This window comes from Perca fluviatilis, chromosome 6 (assembly GCF_010015445.1).
Source record: "Perca fluviatilis chromosome 6, GENO_Pfluv_1.0, whole genome shotgun sequence".
In the NCBI taxonomy this organism is placed as follows: Eukaryota; Metazoa; Chordata; class Actinopteri; order Perciformes; family Percidae; genus Perca; species Perca fluviatilis.
In genome coordinates, this window is record NC_053117.1 from 17,733,466 (window position 1) to 17,757,355 (window position 23,890).

General features: G+C 39.5%; 2 protein-coding genes across 3 annotated transcripts in view; one reads left to right on the forward strand and one right to left on the reverse strand.

The window, feature by feature from the left end:
• The window catches only part of iqgap2 (IQ motif containing GTPase activating protein 2), a 36,973-nt gene extending 14,838 nt beyond the window's left edge, over positions 1–22,135 (reverse strand). For both annotated transcript variants that reach the window (XM_039803293.1, XM_039803292.1), the window contains exons 1-15: positions 21,817–22,135; positions 18,936–19,035; positions 12,245–12,401; positions 10,979–11,056; positions 9,689–9,765; positions 7,404–7,471; positions 6,464–6,577; positions 6,164–6,342; positions 5,190–5,277; positions 4,807–4,970; positions 4,030–4,117; positions 3,597–3,760; positions 3,278–3,438; positions 2,808–2,932; positions 2,462–2,625 (exon numbers count right to left, since the gene is read on the reverse strand). In XM_039803293.1, the coding sequence (XP_039659227.1) occupies positions 2,462–2,625; positions 2,808–2,932; positions 3,278–3,438; positions 3,597–3,760; positions 4,030–4,117; positions 4,807–4,970; positions 5,190–5,277; positions 6,164–6,342; positions 6,464–6,577; positions 7,404–7,471; positions 9,689–9,765; positions 10,979–11,056; positions 12,245–12,401; positions 18,936–19,035; positions 21,817–21,862 (1,773 nt within the window). In that variant the 5' untranslated portion in view covers positions 21,863–22,135. The remainder of the gene's footprint in view (positions 1–2,461; positions 2,626–2,807; positions 2,933–3,277; positions 3,439–3,596; positions 3,761–4,029; positions 4,118–4,806; positions 4,971–5,189; positions 5,278–6,163; positions 6,343–6,463; positions 6,578–7,403; positions 7,472–9,688; positions 9,766–10,978; positions 11,057–12,244; positions 12,402–18,935; positions 19,036–21,816) is intronic.
• On the forward strand, positions 103–2,484 carry f2rl2 (coagulation factor II (thrombin) receptor-like 2). The gene is made up of 2 exons (XM_039803296.1): positions 103–365; positions 776–2,484. Exons 1-2 carry the CDS (start codon positions 302–304, stop codon positions 1,816–1,818), a joined length of 1,107 nt encoding a protein of 368 aa, XP_039659230.1. The 5' UTR covers positions 103–301; the 3' UTR covers positions 1,819–2,484.
• Positions 22,136–23,890: the final 1,755 nt, after the last annotated feature.

Genomic DNA, 23,890 nt, shown 5'->3' on the forward strand with positions numbered 1-23,890 from the left:
CTCTCGCCCCAGTGAGTCAGTGGTGTGTTACTGACGCAGGCAGAAGGGAATTCAGTTTTCAAGCTTGGACAGGAAACGTGCTCACTGCACCGTACAAACAGACAAGCGCCCCACATACAGTACACTAGCGGGAAGCTAGGCTTGAGTACAGACCGTTATCAGTTCTACTTTCGCACTGCAGAAATGCAAAACAGCAAATTTCACAGGTGGAGAACTCCTACATTTCTTGAACCGAAGAAACAGCGAGAGGGGTGAAGGCAAGAAAACCTTTACAACTCTGGGACACAGACTGGAGGGTGATATGGCCGACCTTGTGCCAGGACTACTCATTTGTTTGATGGCAGTTCAGACCATTCAGCATGATGGTAAGTTTATTAAATTACTATAAGTTTACCAAAAGGATAAACACATTTATTTTTAAAGTCAGGGTCCAAAATAAGATATGTATACTTAAAATATCAAGCTTTTTGGTTAAGGGTTAATTTCCCAACTCAAAGTTAAAAAACACAGGTTTAACTATTTTAGTACAGCTGTAAATAAAATACAAACTGGCAAAATGAAAAACACTGCAATAAAAACATTTAATGATGCAAAAGTTTATGATATAATTTTTTTTGTTGCAAAAAAACAAGATATAAAACTAGAAAATCTTTAAATGACAGACAACAGATAGCATGATTAACTACAATTTCTGTTTTAACATTGTTTCAAATTTACTCTTATTAAACTGAAGTTCCTTTAATGCCAAAAACATTGTTTTTCTATCTGTTTATAGGAAATGGGACCAAAACTAATATGCCACCTGGTGTGATACCAAAAACCTTCAAGGGGAGGCCGTACAAACCCAATCAAACAAACCAGCTCTATCCCAGCACAAACCCTTGGCTCTATGTGAACGAGGACGACCCAGTGACAGACTATACCACAGGGGTCCTCAGCACCAGGGTCATACCTTCATCATACATCCTGGCTATGCTGGTGGGTATCCCCTCCAACGTCTACATTCTGACCTTCCTCAGACTCAAAACAAAGTCCTTCTCCACGGTAGTTCTTTACCTGAACCTGGCCTTGTCCGACCTGCTGCTGCTGCTTTCTCTGGCGGTGCGTGTTCACTACCACTTCAACGGGAATAATTGGATATTTGGGGAAATCTCCTGCCGGTTTATCACAGCCTTGTTTTATGGCAATGTTTATAGTTCAGCTCAAACTATAGCTTGCATCAGTCTGAAGCGCTACCTGGCTGTGGTCAGACCGTTTTTGTACAGAAGGCTGGCTAAGACTACGCTGGCAGTGTGGACGTGCTTGGTTGTTTGGTTCCTGTTCAGCGCTGCTATTGTGCCAGAGCTCCTGGTCAGACAGACCTACCACATTACCCAACTGGGAGTCACCACCTGCCATGATGTACTTCCCCTAGAAGAAAATTCCCATTCCGCGCTGGTGCCATACAGGCTCATGATGGTTTGTATGGGCTTCATAGTGCCCTTCCTGATTTGTATCTATGCCCATGTGGCAGTAGTATACCACCTAGGGCAATCTCGTTGTGACTGGAAACCTTTTATCAGGGTCAGCACTCTAGTTTTCATCATCTTTGCGGTGTGTTTTTTGCCAAGTGGTATCCTGCATATCGCCCACTACATCCGCCTGTTTTCCGGTGGGGATGACAGACTGTATGGATACTACAGAGTAGCGGTGTGTCTCTGCTGCTTCCATAGTTGTCTGGATCCCTTCCTGTGTATGCTAATTTCAAAGATGGCAGCCTCAGAACTACAATTCATCTCCCTCCGCGGGATACCTCAGAGGTCAACTGTTACGGCGTGAGACTGGATGTGTTTGCACAGAAAAAAAATTCTCCTTGCTGGACCACAGTTAGGAACAAGCAAGGAAACGCAAGCCTAGATACACAGATAGGAAAGTTAAAACTAGGAAAGTTAAAACTGTGAATTTAACATGGTGATACTGCAGTCTCCAAAACAACACCAAGCTCTGATAAGTTTTAGGAATATGAGGATCAGGAAGGGAACATTTAGATGGTGAATATACAAGACTATCATGTCAACCCAGCCAAACCTCAAATCGGGAAACCGTTGGCTTGATGACACAGAATCAGGTTGACTACAATAATTTTCTCTTTGCCTTGTTACAACTCAGGATCAAATAATAAAAAAAAAATCCCAGTTTGTAATTACATGTATAATATGTACATAAACGTTATAGATTAACATTAAGCTATTCAGGTCCATAATGATGCAGTAATGTAATGTCAGGGATGAGAGGCTGCTGTGCAAATCCAATATAACTAGTGATTAGAATGAGATAAAGTTTTGACATGCATTGACAACACTGTTTTATTCAGCCATTAAGGTTTTGTTTTTCATATTTTGCACTTTGAGGATGTGAGAGGCAGAAGAATTTCTTTTTTTTTTTTTACATAAATGTTTGCAGAAATCTAGAGTCACAATACCTGGCAGATGAGTTGCTTGGTATATTGTAGGACATCATGGTAGTGTTTGGCAGTGGCTGGGTTCACCCCTGCCAACTTGGCCGTAGGGAGTAGCAAGGCTGCAAGTGTCTGCTGATGATCACCGGAGTTGAGCGCCTCATTGATTTCAGCTATAGCTATGACGCCTGGAAGTAAAAGACAAGAACCATTTGACACTTGAGCCGTCAATGAGTTTCATTTATGTGTGGTTGTAAAAGAAAATCTCACACCTAGAAAAAAACCTTTTCCAAGGTTTTAAACTGATCGCTTAAAAGACAAGTTATAACACAATGTTAAACATAACCAGAAATCTACAAGACTTTCTTACGTTCATGCTCCTCGTGGACCTGAACGTTGACTGTATCAATGCATTTCTGAACGTCATTCCAGGTGAGGAACTCTTGGCCCTTGGCAAGAGCCTCGCCTCGTAGTTTGATAAGAGTGTCAGCATACCTGAGGGAGAGGTCCATGGAGAAGTTCAACAAAGTTTCATGACATTTAATGGACCACTACACGTCAGCCCATTCTAGTGCTAGCAAAGTAAAAGTGGAGAGATACCTACAGTGGAGGGATATGCAACCTTAAGACATGTAACATGCCTGTAACTTTTTAATAAAATTAATGTGTTGCTTTTCATTGCTTAATCTACCTCCATACTTCAACTTCAATGAGACACAGTTGCAGAAACATCAAAACAGTAATCATGAAAGAGAACAAACTTGCCACCAGCATCAATAGACGTGACAGTAGGGCAATTCGGGTTCTAAGGTTAACTAGAGAACAACTTAGCCATTTTACCTGTTTAGGTTGTCTTGGTCCATGTTGGTGAAGCCCAGAGGAGAGTCGGTTAGTTGCTCAATCACAGCCTGGGGATCTTTGGTGTCCAGCACCTCATTCAGCACTGCTACAGCTGACAGCATCTCAACAGCTACACTCAGCTCCTCGTGGCTCAAGCCAGACTAAAAACATACAGTAAATGTCTGAATCACATGCATGAAGCGACATTTAACTGCAGTATATGTATAACACTGACCTCCCCTATAATTGTAAGCATATCTGTATCAGCATGTCGGTCCACACATGTTAAAGAGTCAAAATTGCAAATATGATGTCTCACCCGCCCCCCTTGTAGCTGCAAACTGAAAAGCTCAGTCTGATAGAGGTTGGCAGCAGTTTGGTAGACAATTGGCAGTTGTGCCTCAGGGTTCATGAGCTCCTCCGCCGTCTCCACTGCATTGCCAAGACGAATGGCTGTATTGATCCCTGCAACTGCCTTGAGTTCTGATCAAGAAAATCAAGGCAGGTCAAGAGAGTCATGTCTTGCAGATAACCCAAGGCAAGGCATGTCAGTATTCAAATTACTAAAATGATATGCTGAAATGACTTTGGAAACCCCACATTAAAAGTTGTATCATGAACTGTACTGTGAAATGGAATATAGACTCTAGATGTGTGCTTTGAGAAGCTTGCTAGCGGGTACATATGTGATTTTCAACTGACCAGTAACTATGTGTTAATAAACATCTATGGTAAGTAAAATAGGTGCTTACTTCGTTTCTCTGCCTCAGCAAAGTCATTACAAGAGCTGACAACTCTCTGAATCTCCTCTTTGTCCATCATCACGGCCCTGCCTCCATCCTGCAACACAAAGATGAGAGTACACTACAGAGATACCACTAAGATCCCATGATTACTCAGCATGTTTTAATGCAGGGCCATGGGGGGCAAAGTGTCTGTTGGTGTCCATTCCAACTGAAGTTACAGTGGTTGATGAGTATTTCTCCAAAGGTGTGGAGGTTTCCCCCCCTCCTCCCTTTCTTTTCTACAACAGCTGGGTATTTTTGGCATACTGGGGATTTTGCTTTTGTTTGTATACTGCATACTACATTTTGATCAAATTAGTAATTTTGCTAGTATGGTAGGCAGTTTCAAATACAGCCAGTGTCTTCACTGCCTGAGTAGTGAAAGCAGCTACAGTCCTTCATCAGCCAGTGAAGTGCTGTGTGCTCTCAGCAGTATTTAATTGAAGTTAGTCCGCTTTGTCAGATGGACAAATGAAAAACAGAAAAATGTCCAGTTTAGAAAGCCAATACTGCAAATGGGTATGATTTATTCCTACAGTATTCCACACACTTCTTTAAACACTTTTCTCTGAGTGAATAAATATGTACTTTGGCCTGTAAGTAATTTTCAACTATGCCCTCCCCCAAGTACCACTTTTTGTCATTTATTTTATACCCTCAACAAGTGCAATTAAATGACTGCTTGGAAAGAAAATCGGAGGTGCTCTGGCTCTTAAGGCCCTGAGTTGGAAACAATCAGTATACCTTGGATTTATGTTGGCAGTAGGTGGTAAAATGTTCCAGGTACCAGCGACAGTTTGACTCCTGAACACCCAGCAGGGCCAGAGCTTCAAGCCTTAGTGCAGCCAACAGAGCAGCCTCATCCTGGGTCGACACCGCTTGATTCACCTGCCTTTCTGCTGCCTGGACTGGAGACAGGAAAAACCAAGACAGATGTAATTTAGGGATATGTTTTTCTTTTAAATAAGTACTGAAACAAACCAATTTTATATAATTTCTACATATGCATCAAATGCACCAACGCGGTACAAGGAGGGTTTTTTCCATGCCAAAAGGAATGCATTCATGTTACTTGTCAGCATTTTGGGAAAAAGACGCAAGTGTCATGAGGGAGGAAAAGTCCTTACTGTTGACAAAGTCAATGCAGCCCTGGATCTCCTGGTGAGTCAGCAGCTCCTCATACACATCTCTTTCTTCGGTAGCAATCGAGGCACGCTAATTGAGGGAGTCAAAGAAAAATAAATGCATATATACTGTACATATATATGTATATTTGATATTAATTTCAAATAGCAATTGTAATTCGTTCCTGGTCACATACATTTTCCCCCCACTCCTACTGATGAAGTTGCATATTTTACATATCACATTTCAACCGTTAAGTGGAAATGAATAGCTCTTGTTTGTACAGTATTTGTAAAGAGAATGGGAGGCAAGATGCTGGATGGTGCGGAGGGTTTGTGTTTGGTGAAGTACAGCTGACAATGCAGCCAATGGAATGTGCTGGCAAAGGCTTGTGGAGTGAGTCAGTGCAGGCAATCCCTTTCAGACCTCAGTGTAGATATCTCTTCAGTTGTTATAGTTGTCAGTACCTGACACTGCAGTCAGAAACATTGGTTCAGAGCAACAGTCAAGTTTAAATTATGTGCATCACTCAAATTTGGTCTTCATGTTTTATATTCTTCTAGTTTGTAATTTCAGTTCATCGACACCACTTTCAGACGCAGAAGGCCAAACATCTGTTTGTGGTCAACCTGAATACATCAACACATGCTGTTAGAACAGGCTTTGCAACCCTGTTCCCACCAAGGGTGAATACAGCCGTGACACTGCATACAGTAGCTTAAGTGGAGTCGTGTTTTTTATTTTTTATTAGTGATGGCAATTTAATGTCACTGATGTTTAAATTACATTTATGTAACGGAATATCTGACTGTCGATTGGTGAGTAGGTGAGCAAGAGAGCAAGCAAGCAAGAGAGAAACTAAACAAACTGTGTTACAAAGACTGTGAAACTCTAATCAAGTCATTAATGAACCAATCATTAATATATAAATAATGACACAGACATAGGTGGTCACTGAAGTGTTTGTTAGGCTCACCCTCCCTGAGGATTGATCTTGCTTACGAGCCTTGGCCTGGCTCAGTGTGTCCTGGTAGTCTTGGGCTAGAGCTTCCTGGGTATTCCGCAGCATTGCATTAGGATTATTCAGGGCTCCCATTGTCACAGACGTCTGACCTCTGTCAATCGCCTCATTTATGGCAATCACAGCAGCATGCACTAAGAACAACAGAGTGTTTGTGTGTGAACATTTTAGTGTTGGCAACAGACATTAGGAAACAGACATTAGGAAACAACACAAAATTAGTCAGAGATTTAGTGCATACGTCAGAGGACTTACAGGCAGCTTCATCCACTGAAAGCTCATTGGCCAGGATTCCTCCAATCTTACTGAAAGCTGGCATTTGAATGCCATACTTTTCCAGCTCACTCCTCATGTTACTGATCTCTTCCTCTAAAAGACAGATATAAAGTCATTGCATGGAAAACTGTGTTACAGAGCATAGCATAATAAAGGCTCAAATATCCTGGATAAATTTATTCATTTTTTGCTTCAGCACAATCATCGAACAAAAATCTTGATTTTCAAAGCCATTTAATTCTAAATCTTTTGTTTATTTTTCACAACAGTATATGCTGTTTTTCTGACGATCTGTATAACTCTCAGACGTGTTCATCGCCATGCTCACTGTGTAAATCCTCACAAACGCATTTTCCCAAAAGTTAAATTAAAGTTAGTTAAAATTGGGAAAAAACAAAAACTGTTCAGAAGGGATTGAAAAACCCATGTGAGTAAACCCTGAGGCTTACTCAGGACAAATGTCAAAAGCTTTGAAGCTTGGTAGTTTGTGTGTCCTAATCATTTAATCAGTCATTTGAATGGCTGCAGGGGATATTTTTATGAACCGAAATTTTGGATAATTTAAACATCTAAATCACAGACTAGAGGTTTATACAAATAGTCATCAAATCATTCATGCTTGAGAGCACATGACATTAATTTGTGTTTCTTAATTAAATCCCAACAAGTAAAAAAAAATAAAAAATTCCTCCCACACAAAGAGGATTCTTATTAAATGAACACATGCACAACTAGATGCGTGCACATCAGTATTTCAAAAAGCCCTAAGGCAACATGTATCCTTGATTTTAAAAGCAATTAATAACTTCATGGTTTCTTCTATTGTTCTACAGTAATAGAGGTGCATTTATACACATTCTATATAACGTTTGAGCTTTTGTTCTATACATAGGTTTCAGGAGAAGCTTTTTCCTGTTACCTGTGAAGGCTACTTTCCCCAGCAGGTCCTGGATCTGCGGTGCAATGCCCAGTTTGTACAGGTACAAACTGAAATGAACCATAAGATTTAGACCATAAGATTTACACACAAAAGGATAAGGAAGCAATGAGAAGCTTGGGACATTCTGATATTGTACAGCCGGATATCATGAAACTAAAACTCTAGTGTTTTGAACATGCAGGATTGTTGCTCCTGATGGCCTTTAGTTTCCACCCATGCCAAACGTACACCACAGGGGGGTAGTGTTGGCACACATTACAACAAGCAGATACTGACAGCAGGCTCAGTCCACCACTGAGCATTGAACTCAACGAGCATGTGGCTGGAAACTTCATAAAACTTTCATCTTCCCGCGGGTACCTGATAAGTGGTAATGAATTATAGATATTTAAGGCAGATCTGGCATTAGCACAGCTCTGAATGGAGCAGCTGTACTAGCTGCCTATTCTGCCCTTTAGTCACAGTGTGTGTGTGTGTGTGTGTGTGTGTGTGTGTGTGTGTGTGTGTGTGTGTGTGTGTGTGTGTGTGTGTGTGTGTGTGTGTGTGTAAACAAGAACTGCACTCTGTCCTTGGGACACAGAGGTTTTTAGACAACTATCTAAACTCCGCTTATACAAAGGGTAATGTTTTAACATGCAGGCAGCTGATTCAGCCTGAGATACACACATAGTAACAGCTGATCGGGATTAATGAAGGTGGCTGATTACAAGCCACAGGGGTTACTGACCCCCTGATCACCTGACTAGCTTGGAGCAAATAGCTCTCTGTGGATTCCCCTTGTTTATTTTCATGTTGTCCTCTTCCTTTTAGACAACAAATTAAGCCATACATCTCTACCACTTTGTCAAAAGTGTTTTAAAATGTTATTTCCCCATTTCATTGTGTTCCCTTTCAATTTTCCACCACACTGAATGTGCAGGAGCATCCGGTGCTTTGCCACCATTGCTGCATTTGTTTGTATCCAGGGAAGCAGTGTATGCACTGGGTCCTTGTGGGACGTAAGCTGGACAAGCAGGAAGGAAGAGCACGTGTGTGCATAAGGAGGGAAGGAAACCAATTCTCACAGGACCCGACTGAAACACTACAACAAAGAAAATAATCCAAACAGCTCACATAACCACTCCCTAAATTTGTGTTTGGCTGACTGGACGGGTCAGATAGATAAAATTGACCCTTCAGTTCATTCAAAGTCAACTCAACTGAAAAAGCAAGGGCCTGAAGTTGAAATTCTCCTGCCACCCACGTTATAGTTAGACCACAAACTTTTGCATTATTACAATATCTTTCAAAAACACAAACATGCCCTTTGTGATGAGACTACATGTAAAGAGTTGAGCACTGGAACACCACATAATGATGTACCTTGAGGAGTTTTACATAGATACTGTAGGTTTTATAATGATGCACCTTACTAGAGTGGCTCTACAATCTCATTGTACGTAAATGCAATGACAATAAAGGCATTCATTCATTTAATTTACCAGAAAGCCCCTCAATACATGCAGTATAGATGTTTACAGAAGCAGTGTCCAGAGAGTGGTTATGCTCATCAAAAGTGGTAAAAACAAACATATCAGAGTCTAGAAAATAACAATGCAGCAATAGTTGCCTATAGCTAAATGTGTATGAAATGGCTTTGACCCACTTAGGAAAAACCATTAAAAAGGTCTGTATTTAACAAGAAGCACTCTGCCGTACCCAAGTAGAAATAACATTTTCCAGTTCCCGTTTCATATCACTTACTAAGTACTATTTTGTTCTCAACATTTAAATTAGAGGTTGAACTTAATGGGAAGAAAAATACATTTGTCATCCTACATATGAGCGGTCCTTAAATGACGTAACTTGAGTACACTGCTGTCTGGATGGCATAACAACCACTCAAACCTCAAACCTGTCAAAGTCAAACCAAAGAGTGTGACATTGTCTGCCATAACCATTGAGTGAAAGTAAATTAACCTGTCAGTGACAAAGATTATGACTGGACAAAAAAACATTTACAGACAATTGCAATGCTTGCTAAATCTAAACATCCTATTAGCTCATAGTTTAATTCTAACTAACTAACTAAATTTCTTTCTTGGAAGTGAAATTGCACGCGACATTCAGGTGTGGCACCTTCAGGAAAAAAAGCAACCAGGTACCCTGCCATTGGGAAAACAAAAGACTGTAGAGACAAGTCAGCAATGTTGCTATCAGAAGTGAGAAATGCATGAAGACTGTAAAGTGAAAACTCACTGTTTTTGGAACCCTTTTATTCTTACCTCAGTGCGTGTATGCAGTATACCACCTTAGGCATGTTTTTGCGATCGTACACATCTGTCGTTTCGGGATAGAATATCTGAAAGCAGAAACCACCACATATATTGGTCACTTTTCTTTTATCAGTGCTCTTTATTCTGCTGCAGCCAAACAGGAGCACAATATTGATAACAATGTTTCATTAGATTTTAACCTGTACATCCATGACAAGTTGCAAGGGGTGGACATAATAAAAGGAACAGCTGTAAAATATAATGCAATTCCAGCACTGCAATAAATGCTGCCTTTGTGAAGCACATCATTTTCATTACCACATAGTTCAACACCAGTCACTTGCATCATTTCCAAAATACAGAGGTGTAGTATTTATTGCAGTGCAACCGAATTGTCCTGCATTTTAATTTATTGGTGCTTATGATGTTTCTCTGTACATATTCGGTTGTCCACGCTTTATTTCAAATCGGCATCTTACAAATATTTACTTAATGCCAAAAAACTTGGCTAGCCTTTCCTAACAAATATGTGACATCATACACATATTTACTATAAAGTAGGACACTGTTTTCAAAACACTGGGCCCGCTTTTGCCCTAAAATGTTAGTTTTTTGTTTTTAAATCATGTCACAGCACAGCTGAATAATGCTCTCAACAGCATAGTTTTGCTCAAAAACATGGATGGTATAATAGAGAAAGCTATGGATAAGGTTACGTTATCAGAGTGACCATTCCTAAAAAGGCTATTCATAAAGAACTGCTAAATAAATTACTATAAAAGAGGATCCCAAAGAGCCGCACAGAAAAAAGTGGGTATCAATTTTACCCCATTTTCATTTCCAGGATACACCTCAGTCAAGTCTTTTGTATCTTATGAGGTTGATACCGTTATAATTTCATCTGTCAGTGCTTACATTCTTACAGGTGAATGAATGTGTGTGTGTGTGTAGTATGTGAATCATGTCACCAAGATTACATTATTATTATTATATTTTCCAGTAACATTTGAGTGTGCAGTACCACACTTTTTGTAGTTGTATCTAATCATGCAAATTATAAAATTAAATTATATACTCTCCTAGTTTAAGATTCTACTGGTGGGATGGATTCTACTCCGTCTTAGTTGTAGCTGTAAGATGGTTTCTGACCTCTAATATCAGTGATTATGTGCCAACCCTGAGCCAATGAACACATGACAAAGTCAAGGCATCCCAATTCCATAGTTTTTGTTGCAAAGCATCAACTTGAACGGGACCTCTCTGTCAATTTTGTGTGCGTTTGTTGTGCAAGCCCCTTACCTTGGGTAGACCTACTGACTCCATGGCTCTGAGCCACTGCACTGTGTTGTCGGTGTGTCTGAAGTGCAGCCCTTTGCTCTGAAGATAAAAACAGTAGCACAGACATATAAAGTAGCCATATTATGGAGAAAGTGCAGAGAAATGGTTCAAAACTACCACTGCAACCTGAAAAAGATGCACAGATTTATCTGCAGAACATCGGTGTTGGCTGATATTCGCCTCGTTGACTGTGGCCGATGTTTGTGTTTTTTTGCAGTCGGACTTGGAACAGTCCGCTAGCATATGCTACTACTGCAGCTGCTGATTCGGAGAAGAAGCGCTGGCATGACGCATGACCTAAGAGGTTAAAGGGTGGCATGCACACGTGTAGTTTGTTTACAGTACAAGAAAATGTCGGCCGTGTATCGTATTACACCATGTCAGAGAAAGATCAGCGACATAAACCGCTACCAGCAGGACTCAGTCCTTGATAACCACAGCTTTTGAGAAAGGGAGATAATTCGAACAGCGCAAAAGCTGAAGAGATTACTAACAAGGAGATGGAGTTCATGGCATTAGAGATGACCAGCCGTTTCGAGGCCTACATACAGCCCAGTCGTTGTTAATTTGCTAACGTCTGTCTCCCCGAAATCTATGTCGTGGCCACACACATTAAAGAGCTACTGGCTTGTGCGAGTATGCTTAGCCTCACAGCACAGTGGATTGACAAAGATTTTTACTTGATAAAAGCAGTGTTATACTCCCAGGATAATATAGAATCAGAATCAGCTTTAATGGCCAAGTAAGTGTAAACACATACAAGTAATTTGACTCCAGCTTTTCGTTGCTCTCAAAGTACATACACCGATATAGACATACAGCTAAAAACAAGGACAACAAACAATATATTAGTATTATTAATATTAACAATATATTCATATTTCATTGCTTTTGTAATGGCTTTTACATTTAATTTACATTTAAAATGTTTTGTTGGGCTATGTAGCCTAAGTACTGATAAGGTTTGTTAACAAGTTGTCAAATATAAATAAAGTCAAGCTCAAGGTCAAGCTAAACATTTTGTTCAGACATTTTTGTAGTAGGCCCTAACACTTGCCTGACACCTTTCTCCCTTTCCTTTGGAAAAGTGTCAGGGATTGCCTTTAAGATCTGGATCTTCCCGTCTACTATGATGTAAGCTGGTGGAAATTCAAATGTAGTACAACTATGACCTCACCTGAAGAGGGAAGCTAGAAGGAGTATAAATGCAAATGGATGAAGGTGTACCTTAAAGCGGGCCTGATCTCTGTCGTAGATCCTTTTCTCAGACACCATTTTGGGGGCAAAAAAGTTGGCAAGTTTGCCAAGGTAGACACCATTCCTCAGTCCCTCCTCCAGTTCTGTGGTAGGAGGCAAGTCCTCCTCTAGGCAGGCCTCCATCCATCTGAGTACACAATATCAACTTCAGAGCAGGCACAGGATTTTCATAAGCATCTCTAGTGTTCAACTCTTTCAAACCAACTGACCTCAGTGGAAAAGCGCTTTCGAAAGAAGTTAAAACATTCTGAATAAATTACTAATTAAAATCTAAGCAAGCATGTTCATGGCATTAAGCTGAGAAGTGGATAACATTTTTAACTACTGCTCAACTAGCTTATATGAATATGAATAAAGAGGAGAAGAAACTACTCAACAGTATTGTACAGTAGGAGCTCAACTCATCAAGTGACTGACTAGATTTCCAATGAAATCACCAGGATCATTAACATGTCAGGCTTCTCTATAATACTAAGCAGCATGCTATGGTTGCATTCAGAGTATAAACAAAAATCAGTCCTCTCCGTTTACCCTGCCACCAAGATTTACTACAGAGTGCAGTGCAATTTATGAGGTGGCTGAATGCCTGAATGTAGTCAGCAAGTCAATATTGGCTTTTCCAACACCTGCTGCCCTTCCGATCAGAGCAAAAACTAAAGACAGGCCAAGAACACACAAATTATAGGATTAAAAAATAATGCCTTGCTGTTATTCATGGCATCTACATTACAGTAGCATATGAAAAAAGCTCTGCATGGAAATCTTATGACAACTTTGCCTTTGATCTATATATTGTTGAATATGAATGTGATTTTATTTCAAAGTTAGTGAATATACAACCTTTAAACACATTTCTACAGGATCAACTATAGATACTGATACACTCTGTGAGACACTGTCCACTGACTAACAAAATCAGTGAATTTATTAAAAGAGCAAAAGTGTGTGTAAACAAGAGCATTTCAGCTTTAGCCTGAAACCCATAATAAATAAACATTTACCATTAAATGCCATGCTTTCATTTCATTAAAAGAATAACACAGGGCTAGCCAACTCCAAATGTAAAATATTTATTAATTGTGTCAGCGCTGCTATTAGTAACTGAAATGTTTTTTGGTTAAACAGAGCAATGTAGGCCAATGTGAGAACTGGGCATTGTTACAGGCAGCACCCACACTGAGCCCAGCATGCTTTAGGAAGGGGGCTGTGGACAGACTTACAGTTTGAGCTTCGGGACCACATAAAGGTTAAAGGTTAGGCTGTTAAGTGGACAATGTGAGGTAAATAGAGGTTAACAGTGAGTGAGCAAGATATGTAATACTACTTCCAATAGTCTAAAGCCTCAGTGATCACTGGTGAAGGTTTATGAGTTTCACTTCTACGAGATATGGAGAAAATATCAAATATCATGATATTTTTGACCAAATACCTCGAAGCGATATTGCGGAGATATTGTAGGCTTGACAATTGGTGCTTTCACAATGAAATATTTATAAATAATCAACAGTAATGTGGATATAATGACTACGTGGGTAAAGGCAAATAATACAGCAGCTAGAACAGTCTGGTAAGTTCAGAAAGTTACAGCACTTTACTGTAATGCAGCCTTTAAAACCAGGAAAAGACACCACTTATGTCATATCACAATATTACGATATCCAAAACCTAAGACGATATCTAGTCTCATATCACGATAGATATAATATTGATATATTTCCCAGCCCTAACGTCTGCAAGACAATAGACCTTTTTCACGGCAGACATGTTGACATGTCATAGTAGGAAAAAGCACAGGTGTATTCCAAACCATTAATGATGGCTGCATTCCACTTAGGAGAGGCCCTGGTATTGTGCATGCTGACTCACTGGAATAGCTTACTGGGACACTTGATGGAACTGAGCCATCGTTAAGGTTATCAATTTCAGCTATGCTTTTCCTACTATAACAAGTCAAAATGTCTGCTATGAAAAAAGGTCCATAAAGCGTTATGAGAGAAAAGGTGATTTTTACCTCTACATGGGATAATCACAGAAATGTTGGACACACTTGAATAGAGCATATCTGGTGTATGTTAAAATAATGTTGACCTTCTTTCAAATGTATGCAATTCCCTTTGAAAGGTTCAGGAGTGGCTTCATAGCAGTCTCTGTCAGACTATTTCCAGAGATGTTAGGAAAAATCTATTCCAAAGAGCTAGTAAATGATTTGTGAGCATGGTGAATCATCATGGTCTGAAAATCTGTTACACATTATCTTACTGCCTGGAAGTGACAACATATTTACTATTATGGCTACACCTCTTTTCTAACGGTTCAACCCCAAAAACACAAAACTTGTGTGTTAAGTTTTTACCTTTTTGCTCATCGTCCTTCAACTGAATGTATCCTTTGCCAAAGACAGTGTACAGTGCTTAGTGATTTAGCTTCCTTATTTTTGTTTATGGGTTTCATTCATACCAGCAGCTTCTACATTTCCATCTGTAAGCAATATAGCTCTCCCTCCCACATGCATGCACACAGACAACTTGTTTAGGTTAATTAAGGTTGTGTGGGTGCTCAAAGGATTCAGTCTGCCAAAATATGTGTCAGCACATTGAAGGGCAACCACAACACATCATGCACGGTCAACACAAACCCAGGGGAGAGGGTAGGTTAGGCACCTTAAGGGAATAAAGCATCCTCGTAACCAATTATGTCAGCTGATCCTGTAGATAATGCAAGAAGAACTCTGCCATATTTCAGTGTTTTATTAAATGTTAAGTACAGACAGCCACTGCATTTTGCTGTACTATTACACCTATCTCCAACCATAAATGCTGTTAATATTAGAAATGGCTGAATAAGCTGCTTTTGTATAATATAAAATAATTTCTTCCCATGTGAAGAATGGATTAGTTTACAGGCTCTGGTCAAAGCTCAGGTTTATGGAATAGGGAGCAAGAAATAACTATTGGTCGATGGTAAACGTAAATAGAGCTGCATCAATTACTTGATTAATTGTTAAGTCGATTGACAGACAATTACAATTGTTTAAGTAAATAAAAAAAAATGAATTGAAAAAGAATTGTGAAAATGTGCTGCCTTTCCTAGTCATTAGGTATGTAGTGTATGTAATGTCATATACATTACAGTACATTTTATATTTTGGGGTTTTGGACTATATAAAACAAGACATTTAAATCATAAAATATTCTGTAAATAATTGATAGAGAAAATAATTGTTAGTCTAAACTTAAAGAAGCAGTCATTTATGGCATGTTTTGGCCTGCTATCAAGCAAATGCCATTATTATATCAATATCAGTTATCCCTTAACCCGTACACAAGGTTGCATGTCAGAAAACGCCTCTTTGGCACTAAATGACTATGAAACTGATTCAGACAGACACAAAAGCGTGCTCACACAACCAGACATGTATACGCAACATAGCTTAGTGGCTAAGCCCAACCATGGCAAAGCAGTAATGCAGATCAAAATCCAGAAAACATTTATCTTATATTTTTACTTTAATATCTCCATATCTCCATAGAAGTCACATAGAAATGGAGAGGATCAAATGCAGAGGATAGTCAAGATAACGGAGGGGAAAAAAGATCTCTGTTTGGCAGGAACGTAGTCAAAGGAACATCCTGCAGGGGTAACAGAGCTCTTCTGTGAAACTTCACTTCCTGTACTTAAAACAATGTTGGGAGAACTTGAAGCAGGACAGGCTAGCACTCCTGTTTACAACCCTCCAAAGCAGGCCTTCCTGTCATTGTCCAATCTGCGACTCACCGGGCAAAACAAAACAGATTTCTGGACTGATCTACACTCCTTTGCTTTCAGCTACAGTATTTCAGACTACATAGAGTGTCTTCTGAAGTCTTGCGTCATGTAGCTTAGTCATGCTGGTCATGAGTTTGTGTTTGCATGGGTGCCTGTGTGTGTTGAATGAGAGAAATTTAGCATTGTGGTTTGGGTAGGGTGTGTCTAAAAAATTATGATAATATCCTTGACTGAAAAACACATTCTCTAGATATTTTGGGGTGGACCTATATCAAACTGAATATTTTTCTTTTTTTCTTTTTTTAAAAACACATTGGTATCGGATCTGTACTCAGTATTGGCCGATACCCAAGTTCAGGTATCGGAATCGGTATTGGGAAGGAAAAATTGGTTTTGGAAGTTTTTCACAGAAGACATTTTGACATGTCACAGTAGGAAAAGCACAGGTGTAAACAATGAAATAAATAATGTTTGATTTCATGTAGCTGCTTGAGTTTAGGGTCTTTGTATTATGAATTGCAGCATTTCTTCATCATGTTTTTACTCATGTTAAAGTGCTCATATTATGCTAATTTTCAGGTTTGTATTTGTATTTAGAGGTTGTGCCAGACTTGTTTTATATGGTTTAATTTTCAAAAAAAACATATTGTTGTTGTACTGCACATTGCTGCAGCTCCTCTTTTCACCCAGTGTGTTGAGCTCTCCGTTTTAGCTACAGACTGAGGCATCTCACTTCTATACCATCTCTTGGGAGTCGCACATGCGCAGTAGCTAGGTAAGGACTACTAGCTAATCAGAAGCAGAGTATGAGGACGTGCCACGCTAGCAGCTAGGCGAGCATTATAACGTGTGTTACAAAGTGACGCACGTTTGACACGGAAGTAAAGGCTGGACTACAATAGAGCTGTTTGGAGCAGTTTGTGAACAGCGTTTTCTGTTGGAGATGGTAAGTCCCTTTGTGGTGGACTTTGGGCTTTTTCACTTTGTAAAACTATAACGTGCAAAAAAAAAAAAAAGATATATAACACAAAGGAAAGGGAAAAAGCATAATATGACCACTTTAACAAAAACATAGGTGGATAATAAAACTATGTCTCATGTAAGATCGTAAGCCAGGTGTACTAAAAAGAGTTACTTCTACATAGTTGCCTTGTTTCAGTGACTGCTGACCAGCAGAACCTAACCCCATGCGCTCTCTGGTTGACAGCTTCATTAGCAGCTGTCTTAATCCTAATCTAACTTGACACCTTTCCCAGAATAGAGGTTCCAGTCCACTACTGTAAGTGGAGGTGTTGAAATTAATCAAATAATCGATGCATCGAATCGTGGACATGGACGATGCTGCATCGATAATCAGCAGGTTCATAATCGATTATTACCGTTTACAATTTCATGTAGGCCTAACAACATTTCTGTTTACACATTCTATTGTGTTTTGCACATTCAGGAAGTGCCATGTGCTCAGTGTTGTAGTTTTATGTATCCAATTTATTTAGTATTAGAGCACTGCAGAAGGTTTTGTTTTTGAAGCTTGAAAATCTATGAATTAAATATCCTACATGGCTTTAATAGAAAAATGTATTTGACGCATCGAGATATCGACATAATGATATTCGTAATCGAATCGGGAGATGAGTGAAGATTCACACCTCTAATTGACAGGAGTGTCGAAAAGTCAGCAGCACTGGGATGGATTAACAGGAAGCTAGAAAGTGAAAGTGTGAACATGTTTTGTATAAGAGTTAAAAAGCAGTCATTTTGAGGTTGCCTGTGGAGGCATTCTAAAGCACCTGTTCCTTAAACAGCCTCAGTGCAGGTGAGCTAGCCTTCCACTAAAGATTTTGAGCATGCTACAAAAAGAAAAATGTGTGTTAATGTAGGCGTCGCCCGATTATTATGGCTGACTGAATCTGTGCTTAGTCTAGCCTACCTGCCCTTGTATACCCTTATTATCCTGTGACATAAGTAGATATTGTAGGCTATGAAATAGTCTTTACTGAGTCAAAGTGCAAGTTCAGTTGTCAAACAATAATCTGTCAGGAAATGCTGATGTAAATGAGGCTGCACACACTCCAAGAGTGTCCCAAGAAGAAGCATGATTGCTGAATCACCACTAGGCTACAGAGTGCTACAGTAGGTTCACACACCAATTATAAATCCTGGAAATCAATCTGTATGCGACTGGGTGAGATTGTCACAAAATCAGTGTGTTAAAAGAGGTACGATTAAACTTTCTGTTCCTTCCTGCTCCGATGGATGCCCTTGTCGAGAAGGCAGGAAGTGGTTTTAGTTTTAACTTTGCACAGGCACCTCACAAGAAAGTCTTCATCAGGTTGCCTTTTTTGAAAGAATCTTGTGAAAAGCATTGCAAGCAATTGGAAACCAAACTAAACCTAATGTGAAAATGAACATGTATTTGATTATTATTTCAGCAATTTAGGACACAAGAGAGCCACTCTTTCCACTCAGTCAGCGGCTCCCATATATTAATCACGCACAGTCTCATGAATGCTAACAGCTCTGTGTCATCATCTCACATGCATGTGTCATTACAGCTCCATGCTACTACAAAAAAATGTAATTGCACACTGCTTTGTTCCCGTATCAATCATATTCCCCTCACTTTCTCTCCACCACTTAATTTCTCAACCACTCCCTGCCGGTTTTATATCTGCATAACGATGTTCATTAAACACAGTTATTATACAAAACTGTTCTACATGATCAAACATTAAACAAACCTAACCTTTTACCCAAGAACACGCCTAATGCAATTCCTTTGAGCTCTCTGAGTTGTAACAAAGTAAACAATAAAGGAAAGTGGTTCCCTTTAGCATGTTAAGCTCCTCTTATCTTCAAGGTTCTTTCCCTTCATCCCTTCATCCTGCCGTCTTACCGTTTGGCCTCCTCCAGATGACACAGGTACTCGTAGGCAATGTTCTGTCGTCTCCTCTCATCCATCTCCTCTGCTGACAGCCTCTCATCATCCTGAATCGCTGGGAAAGGCATGCAAATTCTAAATTATGTCACGGTCATTGTTTCTCATTAGTCAACATACTAGTGTGTTGTGCTTTCTTATTGGTCTTAATTGCACCGATTACAGCAGGACTGGGCCAAACGATTATCATGATATTAAAAGTATATTTTATGATATTGATATGTGAGATGATATGTCACACTATGGCAAATGAACTGTAAACTAAAAATCACATAATATGTACAAAGCATCACATGAGACTGAACCTTTTGTGTGTGTAGTAGAAAAACTTAAACAACAAATTAAGATATTCTACGTCCATCTTATTCATCTAAACAAACATGCAAGACGGTTAGGTACAATACAACCAATTCACAAAGACAGAGGATCATTTTTGTTGAAGGGATCTTATTTTGACAGTTGACATTCTGAATGCCCTTTGGAACCTGTACTACATCCCATGCCCCAATGAACTCTTGTCTGAGGCAGATGAAACGGCCTTGTCAAAGTGGCCTTAGGGGGGTTGTCAGTCGGGTGACTGACAAATGACTTCTGCTGAGAGTTGACCTTTACCTGCAGCTTAATGAGATCTCCTCCCCCAAACACTTCTTACCCTGCTCTAATCCAATCAAATCTCTTTATTTCTGGCTGAGTGAAGGGACAGTCTCCGTTTTAAAACCAAGTTTTCTCCCACTGGACCAAGCACCATGTCCTGGGTTTTATTACAGCCGGCTGAGGTTTCACATTCTGTACTAGGGTGTAGGACATCAAGTAATACTGAAAAATACACATGCCGTTGTGTATACACATGAGTCAGAGTCAGTCTTATCTTCTCTATGTGGATTATATCAATATTACTACCTCCGCTGTGATGCTGTGAAGTTAAACTCGTTAAACCAGTTGATTTATTAGCCTAAACAATCTAATCCCAATGCCAACGAGGATGGCAAAAAATTACTCTAGCCTCTGATGACACTGTCTGATATGGCCAGTTTAAAATAAACTCCATAAATGAAGTCAATTCAGCTGTTAACAATATTCCAATTCATTAGTTGGACAGATGTAATTCTAATTTAGTGTGGATGCCTTTTGTAGCATTTAATCCGTAATATACTGTAATAATCTATATCTTATTTATTGAGTTTGGAACAGCAATCTGGAGTCCAAGACATCAAGACACAAGGGAACATTAAAATACATTCAACTCAACTTCGCCTCTACGGGGCTAGCCTGAATCTTTTAAACCTCGCAGGCGCTCTCGGTTAAATTCTGCCTATTCATCATCCACCTGTATAGACATCCGTTCACTAGGTCTCAATAGAGGCTTGACATAATACTCACGTGTGAGAAAACACACACACACACACACACACACACACACACACACACACACACGTGTCTATTGGGTGAAATGCCCTAACGCCTGATGAGCACAATATCTGGTCATCCAACCATAGATCAGTGGCCCAGCTGTGCAGCTGTGCCATAGATGCAAATGTGTACATATGAACACTCATCTCAGAGGTAGAACAGCCCCAGTGCAGCCATTACAAACTACCTCTACTGACTCACTCACACACTTCCTGGAAGAGCCTGTACTGCACTGAGCGTTATATTTAACCCTCAGGATGGCTTTGTTGCTTTGTGTGTGTCACAGGATCACCGGACCGGAGTTATGGGCTCCATGATTAAGTCTCATGCTTTTGTTTGGCTGCAGGGTTATTCCATCTAACCTTCTTTTGCTGCTTTTGGGTTGATCCATTTTATAGGCAAATCCATAAACTAAGGTTAGTCTGAAATTTATTGAAAATAATTCCAGGGAATGACTTTGCTTTGGTCCCATAACCGCACTTGCAAGTTAAAACGCTTGCAGTTACTTATGTGGCTTGTTTCACACAATGACAAGGCCAACACATTAAAGACAGCTTGTTGGTTTCTGAGACTACCCTATCTCAGTCTTTGCTACAAACTTCAATATTTGTGCTCCATTTTATATATATATATTTTTTTAGAGACATCCACCTATAAACACAGCATAAGATAGAGTGGCCTCTGCATGCGGAGTAAGACAGAGTTGGTCAATAAAATTCAGAGGCAAAAAGATTGCATTGATGACATCATTGATTGGTGGTATCTTTTAAAGTTGCACTTTGCCCACAAGTCAGTGACAAGATACAGTTAAGTATTTAGCAGACTTTAGATGTTTTTTTATATCAGCTCAGTGACATTCTTAACATACTGATGGAGTAAGTTATTTCTCAACAGCAGCAAAAATCACTGGTTAATGGTTAACCTATGAGAAAATGTCGTGTGTGTAGATAGGCTGATATGCTAGCTACCGCCATTAAATAAATAGATGAATAATCACCGTGGTGGACTTGGGGGCATTTTGAGGGACAAATACAATTCATAAACGCCCCGAGACCAATTTTAGGAGAGTTTGCAACCCCCAAGCCCCAACATACAACTTGGACCCTGAACTTTACACGGTATAGCTTCAATTAAAACAACCAGGATGGGAGTCCTTCACATAAAAACCTCTTTCATTGACAGTTTGTTCACTCTCGTTCTCGACTACATTTCGTTTCAATTTTGCCATATTGTCAGGGATTGACACACCTATTAGATATATGCTGCTGTTCAGTGGAGCAGCCAGGTGCTGCTGAACCACCTGTTGCTCATCAAACATCCACGTGAAAGCACCTTACGTTAGCTTGTAACTTTCTATAACCAAGCAAACACAGGAGTTAACGCTACGCTTACGAGAGAAAACCGTTAGAAAAAGTGTTAGGCTACTTACTTCCATAGCGTGGCTTGTGTAGAGTTGCGGTTTCTTCATGGTACATCTTGCGTCGTTTCCTCCACTTGTGAACTCGTCTGAACTGGAAATAACTTCAACCTACAAGCTAATGTTACAGCAACCAGCCGCGCCTCTCGGGATATATTGATATTAATAAAATAACCGGTGTAACGTTAGCTAAATGACAAAAATGGGGAACAACAGTCTTCAAAAGTTTCATTAATACGCCAACTGTCACTTGCGGCAGACAATCCCCATGGTGTGCACTTCTTTGGCTTGACTCCTGTACAAAGTGTTGGCGTTATCTTGCCCCCGCTACACTCTGAAGTGAAATGATTGACGGGACATGAGATGGAGATTTAGCACCTTGCACCACCTGCTGGTCAAAAGGTGGCTCATGCTGCATTCACTGCCACTGGGGAAATGGTGTACACACAATAGCTACTGCACTAATATCTCGCACTGTAACTTTATTCTTTTGTTCTATCTGTTTTATTTAATGTCTTACTTTACTATGTATGCATATTATTTGCATGTGCCTTTTTATACTGCCCTGTGTTTCTTTTATATGTTGTCCTTTTGTGCTTTTTTATTTTACGTACTTGGCACTTTGGACTACAAGGCTGTTGTTGAAAAGTATAAAAAATATATTTGTCTTGCCTAATAGACATCAACGTGTCTTTATTTGTCAGAGAATGTTTTTTAGTCAGTTAATCATTTCAATACCTAAATTAATCCACTAGATGGCAGCATTAGTTTGAGATTATGAGTGGAGTTACCACAGGGAACACAACTATTCTCTGCATATACTTAACTCAACTACCTAACATACTGAGGTGCTTCTAATATTTTGTCTACTCTATCTCTGGTATACTAAATATTAGAACCCTTTCTCAGTATTGTACAATACAATTTAGTAGCACCATAAACTACAGCCTCCAAAATTACCATAAATTTGAATCAATACCTACTGTTATGTTATGTTTTATTTCTGTGTCATGCCAAACATTTGACACCACAAATGTACTTATTTAACAAACATCTTCCTGTCGCATATACAAATCATTCGGAGAAATACATGAATACAAATACATATACACACATATACACATACATATATGTATATATATACATACATATACTATTGGTCAAAAGTTTTAGAACACCCCAAGTTTTTTAGCAGTTCAAGTCCAATGAATAGCTTGAAATGGTACAAAGGTAAGTGGTGAACTGCCTGAGGTTAAAAAAAAAAAGTAACGTTACCCAAAACTGAAAAATAATATACATTTCTGAACTTTACAAAAAGGCCTTTTTTCAGGGAACAAGAAATGGGTTAACAACATAAAGCTGTTCTGCAGCAATGGAGGTTGATCAAGCTTTGAAAGTTGGTGCTACCAATTCCCACAGGTGTTCCAACTTGTCTGGATTACTTACAACCCCCTCTGTTTATATAAAAGTATTGTTGGAACACACTGTGGTACCATACCCTCGTGAGCATTATTTGAACAGTATTGTACTGCAGAAAGTAGTGTGTTGCCATAAAAATGGTGGGAAAAAGGCAATTAACAATGGAAGAGAGACAGACCATCACAGACCATTTCCTACAGAGAAATTGCGAAGAAAGTCAAGGTGTCAGTGAGTACAGTATTCTTCACCATCAAAAGGCACTTAGAAACTGGGGGAAACTCTGACAGGAAGAGGTCTGGCAGACCCAAAGCCACAACAGAATCAGAAGACAAGTTTCTGAGAGTCAACAGCTTGCGTGATAGGCGGCTCACAGGACAGAAAAGTGAAAGCAAAGCAACCTACACGTGCCACACGTTTATGGGAACTTCTGCAACAGAGTTGGGAAGAACTTTCGGAAGAATATTTGATTTCCATTGTAGAAAGAATGCCACGAGTGTGTTCAGCTGTTATATCTGCCAAAGGGGGCTACTTTGATGAGTCAAACATTTAGAATACATTTTGGTTTATAAATTGATTCCATGATTTCTTTTTTAACTTCAATTATTTATTTGTTCTATTCTTTCATTTCAGAGTACAATAAGACATTGAACTGCATGAATTTCAATAA